The sequence below is a fragment of the Magnolia sinica genome, chromosome 12 (genome assembly GCF_029962835.1).
Source record: "Magnolia sinica isolate HGM2019 chromosome 12, MsV1, whole genome shotgun sequence".
Taxonomy (NCBI): Eukaryota; Viridiplantae; Streptophyta; class Magnoliopsida; order Magnoliales; family Magnoliaceae; genus Magnolia; species Magnolia sinica.
Window position 1 is genome coordinate 64,140,346 of NC_080584.1, and position 16,530 is coordinate 64,156,875.

The 16,530-nt window shown below is 41.2% G+C and overlaps 1 protein-coding gene across 1 annotated transcript; it reads right to left on the reverse strand.

Annotated features, from left to right (window-relative positions):
- Nucleotides 1-10,453: 10,453 nt before the first annotated feature.
- LOC131220164 (probable disease resistance protein At4g27220) lies at nucleotides 10,454-13,924 on the reverse strand. The gene is made up of 2 exons (XM_058215127.1): nucleotides 11,721-13,924; nucleotides 10,454-11,688 (listed from the first exon to the last, which is right to left on the reverse strand). The coding sequence occupies exons 1-2, from the start codon at nucleotides 13,483-13,485 to the stop codon at nucleotides 10,454-10,456; spliced, it is 3,000 nt and encodes a 999-aa protein (XP_058071110.1). The 5' UTR covers nucleotides 13,486-13,924.
- Between the last annotated feature and the right edge of the window lie 2,606 nt (nucleotides 13,925-16,530).

Sequence of the window (16,530 nt, forward strand, 5' to 3'; positions counted from 1 at the left end):
TTGTGACAAATCCACCCCGTCCATCTGTTTTTTCTAGCTCGTCTTAGGACACTCGCCCAAAAATGAGGCAAATATAAAACTCAAGTGGGGCACACGAGGGCAAACACTGAGTATTGAACGGCCACCGTTGAAACACGTGGACTACGTTTTGGGCGGGGGCGGATTGGGTGCTTCCCCGCCAGTACGAGGCCGGCTTCGGCGGATCCCCGGATCCACCAGGGTGGGTGGCACCCCTGACTGTGAGGCCCACCATAATGCATGTTACTACATCTATGGCATCCATCTGCATTGAGAGCTCATCTTATGTCATGATCCAAAAATTTAAAGCAGAGCCAAATTTCACATCCATGGCATCCATCTGTATTGGGAGATCATCTTAGGTCATGGTCCAAAAAATAAAGCAGATCCAAATTTCACATCAATGGCATCCATCTGTATTGAGAGCTCATCTTAGGTCATGGTCCAAAAAATAAAGCAGATTCAAATTTTAGATGGACCATTGTAGAGGAAATAGTGGTAATTGACCATTAACAAATATTTTGTGGGCCAAAAAGCTTTGGATGAATATGAAATTTGTGGTCTTCATATATGTCTTTGTGACCTTATCAGTAGGTTGTTTTTGTGACCTTATTAATAGGTTGGATGGCAAATAAATATTTCGATGGAATGCATGAGGTTTTTAATGGTGGGGTGCAATCTTGATTGTTTCCTGTGGTGTGGTGTGGTCAACCTAAGATTTGGGTCAGTTTTATTTTTGAGATCGTGCCTCAAAATGAGCTAGTTAAAATGGTTGGATGGTGTGGATTTAAGGCACATACATCAATATGAGCCCCTCGGTCCAGTCCCACCAAGCTCAATGGAGACACGGATTGGGTACAACCCCACCAGGACGTCGCTAGAGACGGCATAGATTAGGTGAGACCCCGGCTCCACCCAAGATGGTGTGGCCTTACATGGGGCCCACCTTGATGTGTGTATTCCGTATTCATTTGATTCATTCGAATTAGGGAAAATTTTATTTGCTAGCATGTAGATTTTAGGATCACTTTTGAAAGGTCGAACATGTTCAAATGAAATGATTTCAATCTTATTTGAAAGCTCATTACATTATCCTTTCAATGAGTCAAAGATCACTTCGATTTAACTTGTAACGAGAGAATTATGACAATTTTTGTAGGATTACACATTGCTATAAATGAAAGCAAACACGAACAGTTTGTTAATGTCATTATAGACTTTAAGCCCACTTTCGAAAAGCCAAAGGTATTTAAATAAGATTATTCTAATTATATTTGAAAGCTTGTCAAATTATCTTTACAATAAGATTAAGATAATCTCGATTTAGCCTATAATAAGGGAGTTATAATCATTTTCATAAGATTGCATGATGCTGGAAATGAGAGTAAACACGAGTGTACTCGCATTCGCATTTGCACTCCTTTTTAGCATCAAACGATTCCACAAAAATGGTCATAAGTCAAATTGGTGCGTTCTTGGGCTCATTATCCTTATAGTATTCAAGTGAGACAATTTTAGTCATATTTGAAAGTCTATCAAATTATCTTTACAACGAGACTAAGATCACCCAATTTGCCCTATAATAAAGGGAGTTATAATCATTTTCGTAAAATCATATTTGTGTCTTCACTTCTTTCCAACATCGAACAATCTAATAAACAACAATCATAACTCCCTCGTCATAGGTCGAATTGGAGCATTCTTAGGCTCACTATCTTTATGGTGTTTAAATGGGTGATTTTAGTCATATTTAAAAGCTTGTCAAATTATTTTTACAGTGAAACCAAGATCGCCCCGATTTGGCTTATAATATGAGAGTTATAAGCATTTTCGTGAAATCGCATGATGGTAGAAATGAGAATGAACATGAGTGTACTCACATTCGTGTTTACATTCCTTTCTAGCATCAAACAATCCCACAAAAACGGTCATAACTCCCTTGTCAATCATCATAGGTTGGATCGAAGCGTTCATGTCACGCCCCAGACATGGTAACCGGACTCACAAAAAACTCGATGACTGGTTCTTACCACAACAGCCTCCATAATACCCCATTCTCGGCTCCTAAGGCAGGTTCCGATTATGGGATCCTACAAGGAGGATTTCCATAATAGTATAATCATTTTCGATACAAGCATACCCAAAATTACAGTAAGTACATATGAGAATAACTAAAGGCACACATCACAAAATCCACCAAGAATTTGAACTTTTGCAAATATCCATAAGGTCTAAAAAGACATACACAAGATAATAGAAGAAGGAGAGGAAAGGAAAATCTGCAACACTGGGTCCTCAAGCTCAGCTCTAATTCACGCTCTGCCGCTCTATGACACCTGCCTAAGATCACTTACACACATCAATCGTGCATAAGCTTATAGAAGCTTAGAGGGTGGTGAAAGTGTGTGACAATGGTGCATAGAAGAATAGTAGGAGGTACAGGAAGGGAAACATGCTCAATGACAATATCACTAGCCTTACCAAGGCTTATCATGAATACGATGCAATGAGTACTGGCGCCATACCAAGGCGATGCATGGAGGGGCTTATACAGCCGATGCGAATGTGATGCAAAGTAATGTTTGTGCTCATAACCAGTCCACATATCAAGTACATTTCTAATCATAAGAAAATTGATGGGGTCCATTACACTGATGAATGACTGCCGCTCTACAGACCCTGCACAGTTAATCGAGTGTAAGAGACCTCACCACCCGCATGTGGACAGCCAATCACCAACAGGGCTCGACGGCAGCGAACTCATTTCATGAGCTGGTTAGACTCAGTCTAACAATGCATTCTCACACCAGGCAGGTAAGGCCACACTCCTACCCAACCGACTACACGACGGTGGGAGTCACAGCCTAGCGATATAAGACCCTTATGCGCTCATAGATTTCAATCGGTCACAGCATTGGGGTAGATCCTTGGTACCCTAAAAGTTTTGAGAATTTCACCCATGGGCATCTTATGTGCCTTGTATGCTCAAGTAATATTTTCGATGTTCACACATCCAGTCATTCAAGAATATCCCTGTGAAGGCAAGGCCCTGACAAAGTGAGGGCGGTATCATTATGAAATGCGATGCCAATGCATAAGTCACACATATAGATCATGCACAAACTTCAGGCACTCAACGTGCACAATGGAAGAAACTCTGTCCCTCAATGACCACCATATAATGCATTCAATTTACACAAATGATGCGTATGAGTCACAACGATGTAAGTGTGCTACCTGTAGAATATGCATTCCTCCTTCTCAAGGAGGGACAATGACAAGATATATATATATATATATATATATATAGACAGGTACTCTAAGGAGAAATGAAGTTCTCTTAGTGGGGCCCTCCTTATGGGCCTGCCTTAGGGCCACCAAGGAGGACATCTAACCTCAATTGGTTTCCAAAAATGTAGCCTGCTACGTATGTAAAGAAAAGTACAAGACCCAATCAATTCATGGCCTAGTGGGCCATACACTAAGCCCAATACATAGGCAACCTGGTGGGCCCTTAAGCAAGGTTAGGGCCCAACCATAAGGGTCATGAGTTCACTTATTGTAGTGGGCCTAATGGGCAGCCCATTATCCGAACATATGGAAAATCCTTATATTTAACACAAGTAAGTTGGGCCTCACATCTCGGCCCAAGTATGGATTTATTATAGTGGGCAAGCAAGGGCCCAACTACTTGAGTATTTGGCCCATAAGACCCATCACAATGGCATGGTAAATATAGGACCCAAGGGTCCAACGGGCCTATCAAAAGTTCCAGCCCAACCAAGGTTATAAGGCCCATTAATTAGCTAGAAGACTAGCCCAAGAAGAATCTAATTGGAATAGGCCTTTAATCATGCACTAATTAAGCCCAAAAATAAAATTAAAATGGTAAAACAACTGACTTAAATCCTCCTTAAATCTAGTGGGCCATATAACTCATATATCAAGTGAGTCGTGCCGTTGGAGTGTAGGCCCAGCAACGGCCTAAGACAGTGATGCCTCATGTATAGGCAGCCCTATGGGCCCGGGTATTTAGCCTAGAATCTCATCCAAATGGGCCCCAGTTGGAAACCAATGAAGGGGAAGATGATCAAGTTCCTTAAGGACCTCACATGGATGGATGATGGGATATACAACATGTCTAGGTGAGCCCACAAAGCAGACTAGACGGCCAGCCAAGGCTGGACGCCCCAGCCTGGGCATCCCTGCCTGGTGGGCCAATCCAAGTTGCACCACGGGCAGTTCAAGGACCCGATGGCTCTGAAATTTTGCAGGGTGATACTTCCATGAGTGGGGCACACCCCAACAAAATTTTAGAATTTTTGGGCATCTAAAAGTATTTTAATTAATTTAAATAAGGCAGTCTATCCAGAAAATCGGACTAACATGGAAGTCCCAACATGGTGGGCCAATCCAGCCCTTGCCACGGTGTGCATAGGGGTCCGTTGGCCCCAAAATTTGGTAGGTGGGTTCCACCATGGGTGGACCACACCTTACAAAATTTCAGAATTTTTGGATAAGTAGATATATTTTAATTTATTTTAAGAAAACAATTTGTCTTGAGATACTGCCTGATCTGGACGCCACAACATACTGGGTCGGTCCAGTGACCACCATGGTGTGTACAAGTATCCATTGACTCCTAAATTTTGTAGGTGGGTCCTACCATGGGTGGGCCACCTCTCTGAAAAATTTTAGAATTTTAAAGGTAGTATAAGTATTTTATTTAATTCGCATAAATTATGGACAGCAAGGTCCAGAAATAATTCATGCTGAAACAATGCTGCTGCCCCTGACTTGTGTACCCCATTAGAGTGGGCCCAGATCTGCCAAAATTTGGAAAAATATAGGGTCAACATCCTTGTACAAGTATACAACAAGGTGGGGTCCACAAAGGTGGCCCACCGTTTCAGAAACAAGCTGATATTTATGTTTTTACAACATGCAGAGTGGCTGGATAGTCCAAAAAATCTGGACTGACCAACCTTCTTGGCTCACCTTTTTGGGTGATCAATCAAGGGCGGATGGAGGTGGGATTCAACACACATCAAGGTGGGGTCCACATCTCCAAGAATCATCTATCAATGGGGGTGAAACATCCCTCTTATCAGTCCATAATCCTAACCCAAAAACCATCTAGCAACTGTCCAGAAAATTTCTGAACAACAACATATATATGAAATGGACTGAGCATGGGAACCAACATAAGGGGAATCTCCCCATGAAATCAATGTTGTGGTCCACCTCAGTGGGCCCCACAAACATCTAGACCAATTTTCCTTCATAAAACCCATTGCATGCATTCGATATAGAGCAATTAGGGTGCCAACATCTAAGGAATGGACAGCTAGCCATGGGCGTCCACCTTGGTTGGACGGTTTGGATATTTTAGGGCCCCCAAGTGGGCCACACACATCAGAAATGAAAGATAGAATAAAGAAAAAATGAAGGTCCGGCCACAAGAGAGGATCTCCGCCACTATTGAGACCCTCCCTTCATCACAACACATTCATGTCATCCATTGGATCATATACAATCTAGATCTAGCACATGCATGGAGTTAGGAATCAATCAAATGGTGAGAATGCCTTTCCTACCTAAATTTATAGTTTAGATGACCCCTAAAGGACATGTATTAAAGGAAAAAAGCCATGATGAGGTCCATGGAGAATGACCCATTTATGAAACTTGCATGTAAAGGAATGGACCATTGGCCTCGATCATGAAGACAAGGGGTACCTCCATCATCACTTGATAGGCCCCACAAGATCCTAAGGATGAGATGAAGGAGAATTACCACAAGAAAATCTTAAGTTAAGTGCACCCACCTTAATGGATCTTCAAGATTCTCCCATCTCCTAGCTCCTTAATCTCCAAGGGTTATAGATCTATGGTTGAGATTACTTTTCAAAGGTTAGATTGGGAGGTTTTTGAGAGAAAATGGGTTGGAGTTGCTGGAATAAAGGGGATGTTCAAGGGCTTTCTCTTGGGTTGCTAGAGGAGAGAAAATGAAGGATATGAGAAGAAGATGGAGTGTTGTTGAGAACTCATCATTGCAATATAAGGAAATCATTGCTTTTTGGGAAGAAAGCTCATCATGACCTTTTTGGGAAGAAAATCCATGATGGCTTATAAGAGAGTTGACTAGATGGCTATAAGTAATGATAGCTCTCATAGGAAATGATGGAACTAGGGTGGGTCCACCTAAGAAAACGTGCACAAGCATCAGGTGGGTCCCACATCGTGATCAATGACCCAAATAATGTGCGGCCCACAACTTTTGATGCACACGTCGGATTTATGCATGAGACGCGGTGTTGGAACTGTGGCGACGATGCGGTCGCAATGGCATAGGTCTTGGGTCAATCTGGGTCGGGTCTTCGTGACCAAACTCAAGGATGACCGCAAACACTACCCGAGGGTCGCGAGTTGCCAGAATTTGATCGGTAAGATCGTGGGACCAAAATGAACGAGAAGCATACTCACACATCCATTTTAAGGATGTGATAAAAGCGATTGATTACTCAGATCGATTCTCATGTCCCTATATCCAAAAAAGATGGGCAACTTCGGTTCGAATCTTCATCAATCAAGTGGCTTTCGGCTTAAAAGGAATAGCCCAGCTTCAAAACTAATGAGCGTGCTAGTGCGCAGCGGTTTTGAAGCAGCCAGGAAGCTTGCTGGCTTCAAAGCTTATTACTAACGTAAAATGCGCTGGCGCAACAAACTTCTTGAGGTGCGGGTAGGGCAGTTGGGGTGCATGCGGGGCCACCGAATAACCATAAAAGAGAGTGGGGCCCACTGTGATGTTTGTGTTTTATCCATGCCGTTCATCTGTTTTTGCCCGCTTATGGTACGGCATCAGCTAGAAAAAGCCGTAGATCCAATGCTGAATTGGACCACACCACAGGGAAAAAAAAAACCGTAAGATTAGTGACAACCTTTCCAGGGCCCACATTAAAGTTACTCGCCATCCAACCTTCATAAACTCACACGGACCTGTAAAAGCAGGCCTTCAATCCTCACTGTTTCACTTGAGCCATGCTTTAAAATGAGCTTGAAGAGCCGATGGACAGTGTGTATAAAACCCATACATCACAGTGCGCCCCACAGAGTTGGGTTAAGATGTGCATTCGCATGTCTGCACTCTGCCTTTCACTTTGGAAGTTTCATCTTCCACATTCCGTTTAATCCCAATGATTTTAATGCAACGCTTCCTCAACGCCTGGCCTACCTGATGAGGCCCCTGATGAATGGCTCGGATACTGCTTTCATGTGCCACATTGACACGCTTACATATTCGTATTCTGTTCCTTCCTCATCACGCTAGTTTCTTCGCGTTCTCTAGTTTTATCGGATAGAAGATGATGCACACCATTTGTTCGACGTTTGGCCTCAACGAGATTTAGTAATCTGCAGTGTACGTGTAAGCAGCAGTTGAAAAGGTAGGAGGGTAAAAGGTGTGACTTGATTGAAGAGACCTGCAGAAGAGTGAAGACTGGGACCGCATGAGAAGTGATTGATTAAATGTCTAAAAGAAGAAGAAGAAGAAGAGGAAGAAGTAAAAGACTTGGCTGGTAAAACTATCCAATTTTATTTATTTATTTATTTAATTTTTTTCTTTACATACAAAATAAATTGGAAACCTCACTTATCCTGTTTCTCACTTTCAACAATGATAGTCACAAATCTTTTATCTCAGCAATTTCTTGGGAGATTTAAATATTTTGATGGTTTTTTTTTTTTAAACGGAAAAATTCCTCATAAATCCCAAAATTACCAAGGGATTCCGCTACAAATCAAAACACCTACTAGTGCTTTTTGAGAAGGAAATTATAAGTACCCTTGTTTATTGTTTTTCTTTGGGCCTGTTGGTTCATGTAAGTGGACCATCGCTATCATTTCCCATTATCTGTTTAGACAAGTATTAGGCACATAAATCTAAATGGAGAGAGGTCACTGCAATTTTACCTCATAAAATCTCAATCTGTACAATTTTACATTGCTAAAACAAATAATGGAAGAACGTTGTTGTGATCAAATGTGACTGACATCACCAAACAAGTAAACGAAATAATAATCATTACCCATTTCATTCATTTACTAGGGTAATTGGAAAAATGAATATACCCTAAAAGTAATATAATCAGGAAAATCTGGGGACCAAATGGTTTTTGTTTGAGATCCAGCCTGTCAAGTAGACACACTCAACCGTAATAATCACATGAACTGAAAATCTTTCTGATTGAATCCGTAGATGGACCACACATGCATTTTGATGTTTTTGATTGGTGTATATTATTTATTATGGTGTGACACACATTATGCTTAGATTGACTAAATTTTTGGTTCTTTTGAACATCGTGGCAGAGTACATCAATGGACGGGTTAAATATCATAAAATTATCATCATGTGGGCCCCACATTTCTCCACTTTACCACATTCTAAAGAAAGAGGTGCACTGCACAGTGTGCATTATGGGAATATCACTACTCAAAAACAACTAAATTTCAGTTATAGAGTCATTGGGTAAAAATCCCTAATTTAAAATCTACTAATATTTAAAAAAATCTTGCGATGAAATGGTTTAGTGTATTTTGCGAGATTTTCAAAATCTCAATGACACTTGTCCCACCCAGCAGAGTGATCTGGGTGTTGAACCATCGGTCCACTAGGATTGTCCTGTCTAGGAGATTTTGTCCTAACCAGTAGAGCGATCTAGGTGCTGAACCATCGGTCCATTAGAACTGAAGAGCTTAATATATTATGCAAGAGAAAAACTTTGATACTCAGGCAGGGTATGATGGTCGACACATATAAACATATGCACTAAGAAAGCATACAAGTGGCATATAAGCAACTTAAGTTAAACCATTCAAATGTCCATTAATCATAGGATCGTATAATATCCACTGGTTGAATCAAAATAGAGATTTTAAGAAATGGCAGATTTATTCATTCTATCAATAACCGAGATAGATCTAATGTAGCATAAGAGGTTTGCCTTTTGTACCAGTTCCTATGGATTGATCAGTAAAATTCTTGAATGACATATTCAATTCCATAGATGAATGGGTTCTACCTCCTTTTTTTTTTACAAAGAGAATGAATCTTTTTATTGAAGGATAAGAAAAAATTGGTCTGATTCTCCTGCGGGAATGATTTGGAAGATGCAAAAGGGTTTTGTATTGGAGCCTTGATTTATTGAAGGCCACATCTTTTACCTCATACTCCAATAAGAAATTATCACACACAACTGTTTGTGTGGTGCAAATAGGAAATCTCTCTTCTACTAAATCAAAACAAATTTCATTACTATAGTTAAATTAAAAAAGATTCTTTGAAAATCTTCATTGAATTTGAAGGTGAAATTCCCTATTGTACCATATACCAATTGCATGTGATTTCTTTTTTTCTTCTCGAAATGTCTGCATACCCCACATGCACCTTGTCCACAAGGCATCTAATCCGTTTATCAAGTGGACCCACTGTCTTATAGATAATTGCCGAAATATCATGCCCATCCATGGATAGAATGAGGTTGACAGTACCGTACATCAAAAGAGCAACTTAATACATTTCCTATCTTTTATCCAATGAGGTACAATTTATAAGAACTTAAGAAACTATTACAGGGAATAAAAATAGTGGAAAACAAAATTGAAGATTTATCTAAACAAATAAGCAAAGAAAATAAGTAAAAATAAATCTCCCAAATGAGTTTCACAATGCTTAAATAGCTTATCCTGATACACTTTCCTGTGGGTGTAACCCAGACCCTAGGGTTCACCTCGATGTATGCATTGTATATACATGCCGTCCATCTGTTTTCTGACTTATTTTAGGGTATGGTCCAAAAAATGAAGTAGATAAAAACTTCAGGTGGACCACACTGCAGGAAAGAGTGATTATTGACCATTAAAAACCTTTTGTGGGCCACAAAAGTTTTGGATTAAGCTGATATTTGTTTTTCCTTTCATCCAGGTTTGTGTGACGTTATCAACATGTTGGATGGTCAATAAAAATTGTGGTGAAGCCTAGGAAGTTTTTAATGGTGGGCGTTCAATGAGCACTCTTTCCTGTTGTGTGGTCCACCTGAAATTTGTATCTGCTTCATTTTTGAGACCATGCCCTAAAATAAGATGGAAAAACAGATGGATGGTGTCAACAAATACAGTGCATACATCTAGGTGGGCCCTAGGGTCAGGGTCCCACCCACATTGCTCGTTCTAGGGTCGCAGCCAAGTCGCGCTCTCATGTGCTACTGTGAACAGACATGGGCTGAACTTTTTTCTAACTGCCATTTATATTCCTCAAGAGTCCTCCGATTGGGGGTAGGATCCAGCTGAGTGCTGTGACTTCTGGGTGACGACACATGACTGCGGGGCCCAAATGACAAGAAGTCTAAGTATCATACTTAGAAGTGTATGTGTTTCATTCCCCATTTGGAAATAAGAACCTGCGACGATCTTCCAAGAACCTGGGATGAGCGACAGACTGAGAATCCTTTTGTAACAGTGGGCAATCACTCACTTTTAGGCTAAAGAGTTTCAAAATCCCTAGCCTTGGAATTGCATTTCCCTCTTCCTTGATGATATCCGATGCTTGTCCATCCGCCACCTCCTCAGTTGTGATTATCTCCTCCATCTGAGAACAGTTTCTTACCTCAATCTCTTCAAGGTTCTTTAATTGCCGAAGAAGATCATAGGAGATGAGACTTTTCAACAGCACACAATGGTCCACTTTTATGGTTCTTAATTTCCCAAGGCTTTCTCCATTAAGTTTCGTTACTTCAACCGCCTCCTTTTCTTCGAATATCGCCCGCATGTTATAACAGGAGCTTACCTTGATCTCTTCAAGGTTTTCCAGCTGCGGAAGAAGATCATAAGCAATAAGACTACTCAATGGACAACCACCCACTCGCAATGCCCTTAATTTCCTGAGACTTTCTCCATTAGGAACCACTCCTTCCCAAATGCAAGTCAAGTTCCCGAGCGAATGCAGGTCCAGTTCCTCCAAATTTGGTAATATGCTACCTTGTACATCTTCTCCTTTTATTACACTGGTGATCCCACGAAAACCCTCAATCCGAACTGATTGTAGGGTTGCTAGATTGAAATTGCTGTTCTGAACTAATCCAGATATGCTGTTTAGGCCCTTACATGAACCCAACACTAGTGCACTTGTGCTGCTCAACAACACATCGGCCCCTTCCCCTGAGAGATCAACGCCACTCATAATTATGCTTCTTTCATTGTTCCACATTGGCGAGTATTCTGAAACATAGGTTCTTGGACCAATGCATATGTGGAATCTTCTCAACCGTTTCAACCAACTGAAATCTAAGGCAAGACAAGCAATGCTGTGTATCCTGATGTAAAGAACAGACAAGAACCTGAGAAAAGACAGTTCCTCAATCGTCGATCTTCCCTCATCAGCCTTCTGTTCGACATCCCAGGTGTAAGCACTCAAAGACACGTCGAATACCTCCAAACTGGACAGCCTTGATACTCTACCGGCCTTAATACTTTCTAAATTGAGCGTGCGTGATAGATTCAATTGCTTTAGTTTATCCAATTGTCCTATCTCACTTGGCAGTTCACTGATTTGGGTGCCAGAGAGATCAAGTGTTTGGAGTTCCGTGAGTTGTCCCATTGGTGGTAACTCTGCTAGAAAAGTACAATCTCTTAGAAACGTGCACGAAGCTGTCGCAGTTCTGTAAGAGAAAGTGGCAATGATTTTATGAAAGTCTCACTTAAATTCAAGACTGTAAGTGCTTGCAACCCTGTAAAGAATCCTTCTAGGATTTCTTTGACAGGATTGCTTTGTAAATGCAAAGTTGATAGCTTAGAGCATCCCACCATGCGATCTGGCAACCTTCTTATCTTGTTTTGGATGAATGAAGCTCTCTTCGTCGATTCCCACATGCCTTCCTCTGGCAGCTGATTCAATCCCATACCGGATTGAACAAAGAACTTGCTTCCATCTTCGAGTGAGGATGCTATCCAGATAGCAACATCTCGGACAACGTCATGCATCTTTACAGTCCCCTCGTGTGCGCCTTTGTCCAACAGACATGAGTCCTTGAGATTTTCAATCAAGGCAATCCCCCTATTTGATGCTGCTTCAAAATTCTGCCTCTCATTGATTAATCCCTCGGCTATCCAGTATTGTACAAGTTTGCTTGCTTCGATAGAGTAGTCTTCAGGGAATAAAGAACAATACAAGAAGCATGGTTTGATGTTCTTACCTTGTAATGAGTCATAACTCCACTTCAATGGAGAAAGGACCTCCTTTTCTATCCCTCTGATGTCTGGGACTGAGCTTCGCAGTTCTTCCAAAGCATGCTTCCACAAGTCGATCCTTGGCTTCCCCCTCATAGCCCTCCCTACGGTGATGATCACCAGTGGCAGACCGCTACATTCTCTAGCAACAGCTCTTGTAAGATCTCCTACCCTGTCCAAATCAGTCATGTCTCCTGCGTTTTGGCAAAACAACGTCCAAGCTTCTTCGTCGCTAAGAACTTCCACTCTGATGTCTTTATCCATCTTCGTGCCCCTACACACATCGAGAGATCGAGTGGTCAATATGATCTTAAAACCTTTGTGACCTTCGCCATGTGGTATACCCAATTCATCTAGATCAATTTTCTCCCAGATATCATCGAGAATCAAGAGAAATTTCTTCCCCTTCAATTCTGCGAACAACCGAATAGCAAGTTCCTGTGCGATTTCTCCCTTTCTCATCCTCACGTTCAATCTTTTAGCGACCTGCGATTGAACCCTCTTCATGTTTGAGTCCTTTGACACCGTCACCCATATGATAACATCGAAAGCATGAGCCGATGAAGAGCATTCAAGCTTGTTGTTCAAGTTTTTTACTATAGTAGTCTTGCCTACTCCTCCCATACCCCATATCCCAATCTTTCCGACTTGTTTATCCTCCAGAAGCTCCAAAATCTGTTCTAGCGTATCCATTGCCGCTCTCTGACCCATGATTGGTGGGACCGGGATCTCCTCGACTGCCCGTGCTCGGGGATTCCTTGTGACCACCCCCATTGGAAAATCAGCTAAATCTATAGCTTCTTTCACGTCCACGAGCTTTTCCACTGCTTCTTTGCTCAACCTATGCAGCATGCAGCAATTCAGAACACACCCGCTTGGATTTTCTACATTTGCTGTGACTTCTTCTTCTATCAAATTCACTTTGATTTGGATTTCTTCAACATCTTTCAGCCACTCTTTCACTCCCGCATTCGGTAACCTCCCTTCTTTATCAGCAGATTCAAGCTCTTCATTTATGGTGGTTTTCAGATTCGCAAGTTGTTTCATGTACTGCTCGAGTTCTTCCAAATTTGATCGGAATTTGATGAATATGGTGGCCATGGAGAATATGAAGCTGCAGAAATATTTTCCTGCTTGGACTGTGATAGACAGGATTATAGAACCTAAGGTTTCCATAGCCATTTCTCCCTAGCAACGATCAACTACGGTCGACGATGAAGAGAATTAGCCAAGAAGGTCTAAAGGAAAGGAATCAGAGTGTTGGAGATTAGAGATTGAAGGAGGAAAGCAGAACCGATGGTATGATTTTTGGGGTTGACCAAACAAGCTACTTGACTTCATTAGGCCAATGAAAACAGTGCTGATATCATCAGTGATGACATGGGCCAATGAAAATGGAAGAAGATGAAGATGAGCGCTGACCCTCCTCCAGCTCTGAGTTGTACTAACGGTCCAAAGGAGATCAAAGTAACATGGGCTTCACAATGATGTATTTATTACATCCACACTGTTCATCCATTCGTCGAAATCATTTTAGAGCATTAGCCAATGATTCTCACCATTAAAAACATTCGTAGGGCTCATCATAACCTTTATTTTCCATCCAATCTATTCATAAGGTCACACACACCTGGATGAAGAGGAAAAACAAATATCATATTGATCCAAAACTTCTGTAACCCCTGAAAGGGTTTTAATGATAGACGTTTAGTCTCTCGCTGCTTTTTGCAGTGTGGTCCACTTGATCTCTGGATCTGTCTTATTTTTGGGCTCAAGCCTTATGAGGAAGTTTTCAACGGTGAGCATTCTATTCCTACTGTTTTGTATGGTGTGGTCAACTTAAGCTTTGGATCCAGCCCAAAAATGAGCTAAAGAAATGGATGGACGGAGTGGATGAACATACGTCACGGTGGCCCCCACAGAACTTGAGCCACTACCAGTCAGAAATCCATGTAGAAATCCGTGTGGCAAATGCCACAGGCAATCTGCTTCCAGTGTTTAAAGAGCAGGGAGCAAGTGAGTATGGGGTCACAGCTTAAGGGGTGAGTCAATGACCCCCGGGCCCACCTTGATGTATCTGTTACATATCTATGTTGTCTGTCTGTTTTTGCAGACAGAAAATGAAGCAGATTCAGATCTCAAGTGGACCACACCTCTTGAAACTATGGTGATTGACCTAATTTTCTTTTATCATGCTGATATTTGTATTTCGTTTGTCCAGTTGTCTGATATTATCAACAGGTTGAATGGTAAATAAACATTGTGGTGGATTTGTAGGAAGTTTTCAACTGGGTGTTTAATGTGCAGGTTTATGTTGTACCTTATTTCTGACCGATCATAACAAAGCCAATAAAGAAATGACACGTGTGCATGAGAAGATTTTTTAAGATATTTAATACACCTTTTACGGAATCATAGTTGACAATGATTTGACGCTACATAATTGACAGGGTAATGTGGTAAAGATGAGTAAAAGTTTGAGGTATGATCGGGGGACAACGATGCAACCGAGAGAGCGGAAGCAAAAAGCAATTGAGAGAAGAGGGATGGCCGAAAGAGAAACGTAACATAAGAAAGATCTAGATGGCAACTCTTCAGCTGCCATAAATGACAAGTAAAAGAGAGAAACGTCTAAAGAAGGGCAGTAAGAGGAATCTATAAATAGCAAAAGGATTAGTAGAACATTACATCAAAAAAACAATTAACAAACCAACTAAAACAAATCTATCTTTTATTCCATCCTAAGAGTAGTGGTAATCCAGTATCATAGATCCTTAGTTGTAATCCAAGTCTATTCTCATATGATGGACTTGATCTTTATCCAATACAAGTAGCAGTTCATTTAGAAGACATTTTTGGAATTATTTTTTGTGATTGATTGTAAGTATTTCATTTCGTTTGATTGCACTAGTTTGCTGAAAAGTCCTTTCATATGAAAGGCAAGGCTCAACCCATCTTCGGAGGAAGAACCCTACCATCTGATTATTGCCTGATCAATACCAACATTTTGCGTGTGGTTGAGTAGGTGACTAATCTTCTCAGATTTTGGTCATATACGTTCGTATCGGACATATCTTCTTATTTGAGTGCTTGGGGTTAAAAGTGATTCGGTTTGAATTGAGTCGATGTATCGGTTCTGGCATGCCCACACACACCATACGCGACCAAAAAAAAAAAAAAACCCAAGTGCTAATAATGTTTGGCACGCCTGTTGGGACCCTGGTTACGAGTATGCTTATTGCTGCATTAGTATTCTAAAATCATGAGCCGAAGGGGTGGTTGTAACGCTACCAGTAATGCTATTGTTGTCGCTGCCAATGAACCTCTTCCTCCTGTCTAGGAGGATGAGATACGGGTTCTGCAAGTTTCCGAGCAAGTTAATCCACCACCTGATCTGATGCTTAATCCCTTAAACTGGGATAGAGCATCAACATCTCGGGTAGAGTCCCTTGAGATTTTGTCTGCTGGCGTGGTTGACATGCAAAGGGGAATACTACATGTTGTTGAGTTATCACAAATTCAAGTTGATCAATAACGAATTCAAGCTGAAACCTTTAATAGGTGGAAGGTTAGCCATGCTGAAAGCATGAACCTGTTAATGGCTATGTTTGTTAAAAGAGCACCTATTGCACCTCAGCAACAGGTTGACACTAATTCTGTCGGGAATCTAGCATCGGCACCCCCCGTACAACTAGTGCCACCGACACCTCCTCCACAGCGAAATACACCTCGTGCCCTTGTTCTAGTACAAGACGTACAAGATTCACCATAATATGTAGAATTCAAACGCCTTGAGCATGAGAATATAAACTTTTTCCCTAAAGTCAGGAATCAATGGATACCTGGGGGGCAACCTTTGCCCAAAAATTGACCTTATAAAGAACATTATCTAATTGGTCCTGAGCCACCTCCGATGGTTGGGCAACAACTTTGGGACCGTAATCAAATTTTACAGATGGTTCAAGAGGTGGTAGGCTAGGTCTTCATCCGAATTACTACTTCGGTTGATCATAAACCTTATCCTGTTTGGATCGATTAACAATATCCATTATTGAGGAATTATCGACCTAATTTCACTCTATTTACGGGAGATATTAGTCAAACGACCATAGAACACCTTGGTCATTTTATCATACAGTATGGAGAATTGGTTAATAACGATTACTACAAATTATAATTATTTGGCCATTCATTAATTGGGGTAGCTTTCACCTGGTATTTCAATTT

What these genes read in the sequence shown, in the direction of transcription:
- LOC131220164 (XM_058215127.1), bottom strand. Translation starts at nt 13,485, where the DNA reads ATGGCTATGGAAACCTTAGGTTCTATAATCCTGTCTATCACAGTCCAA. An exon ending in TACAGAACTGCGACAGCTTC is followed by an intron (nt 11,689 to 11,720) that starts GTGCACGTTTCT and finishes GTACTTTTCTAG; the next exon opens with CAGAGTTACCACCAATGGGA.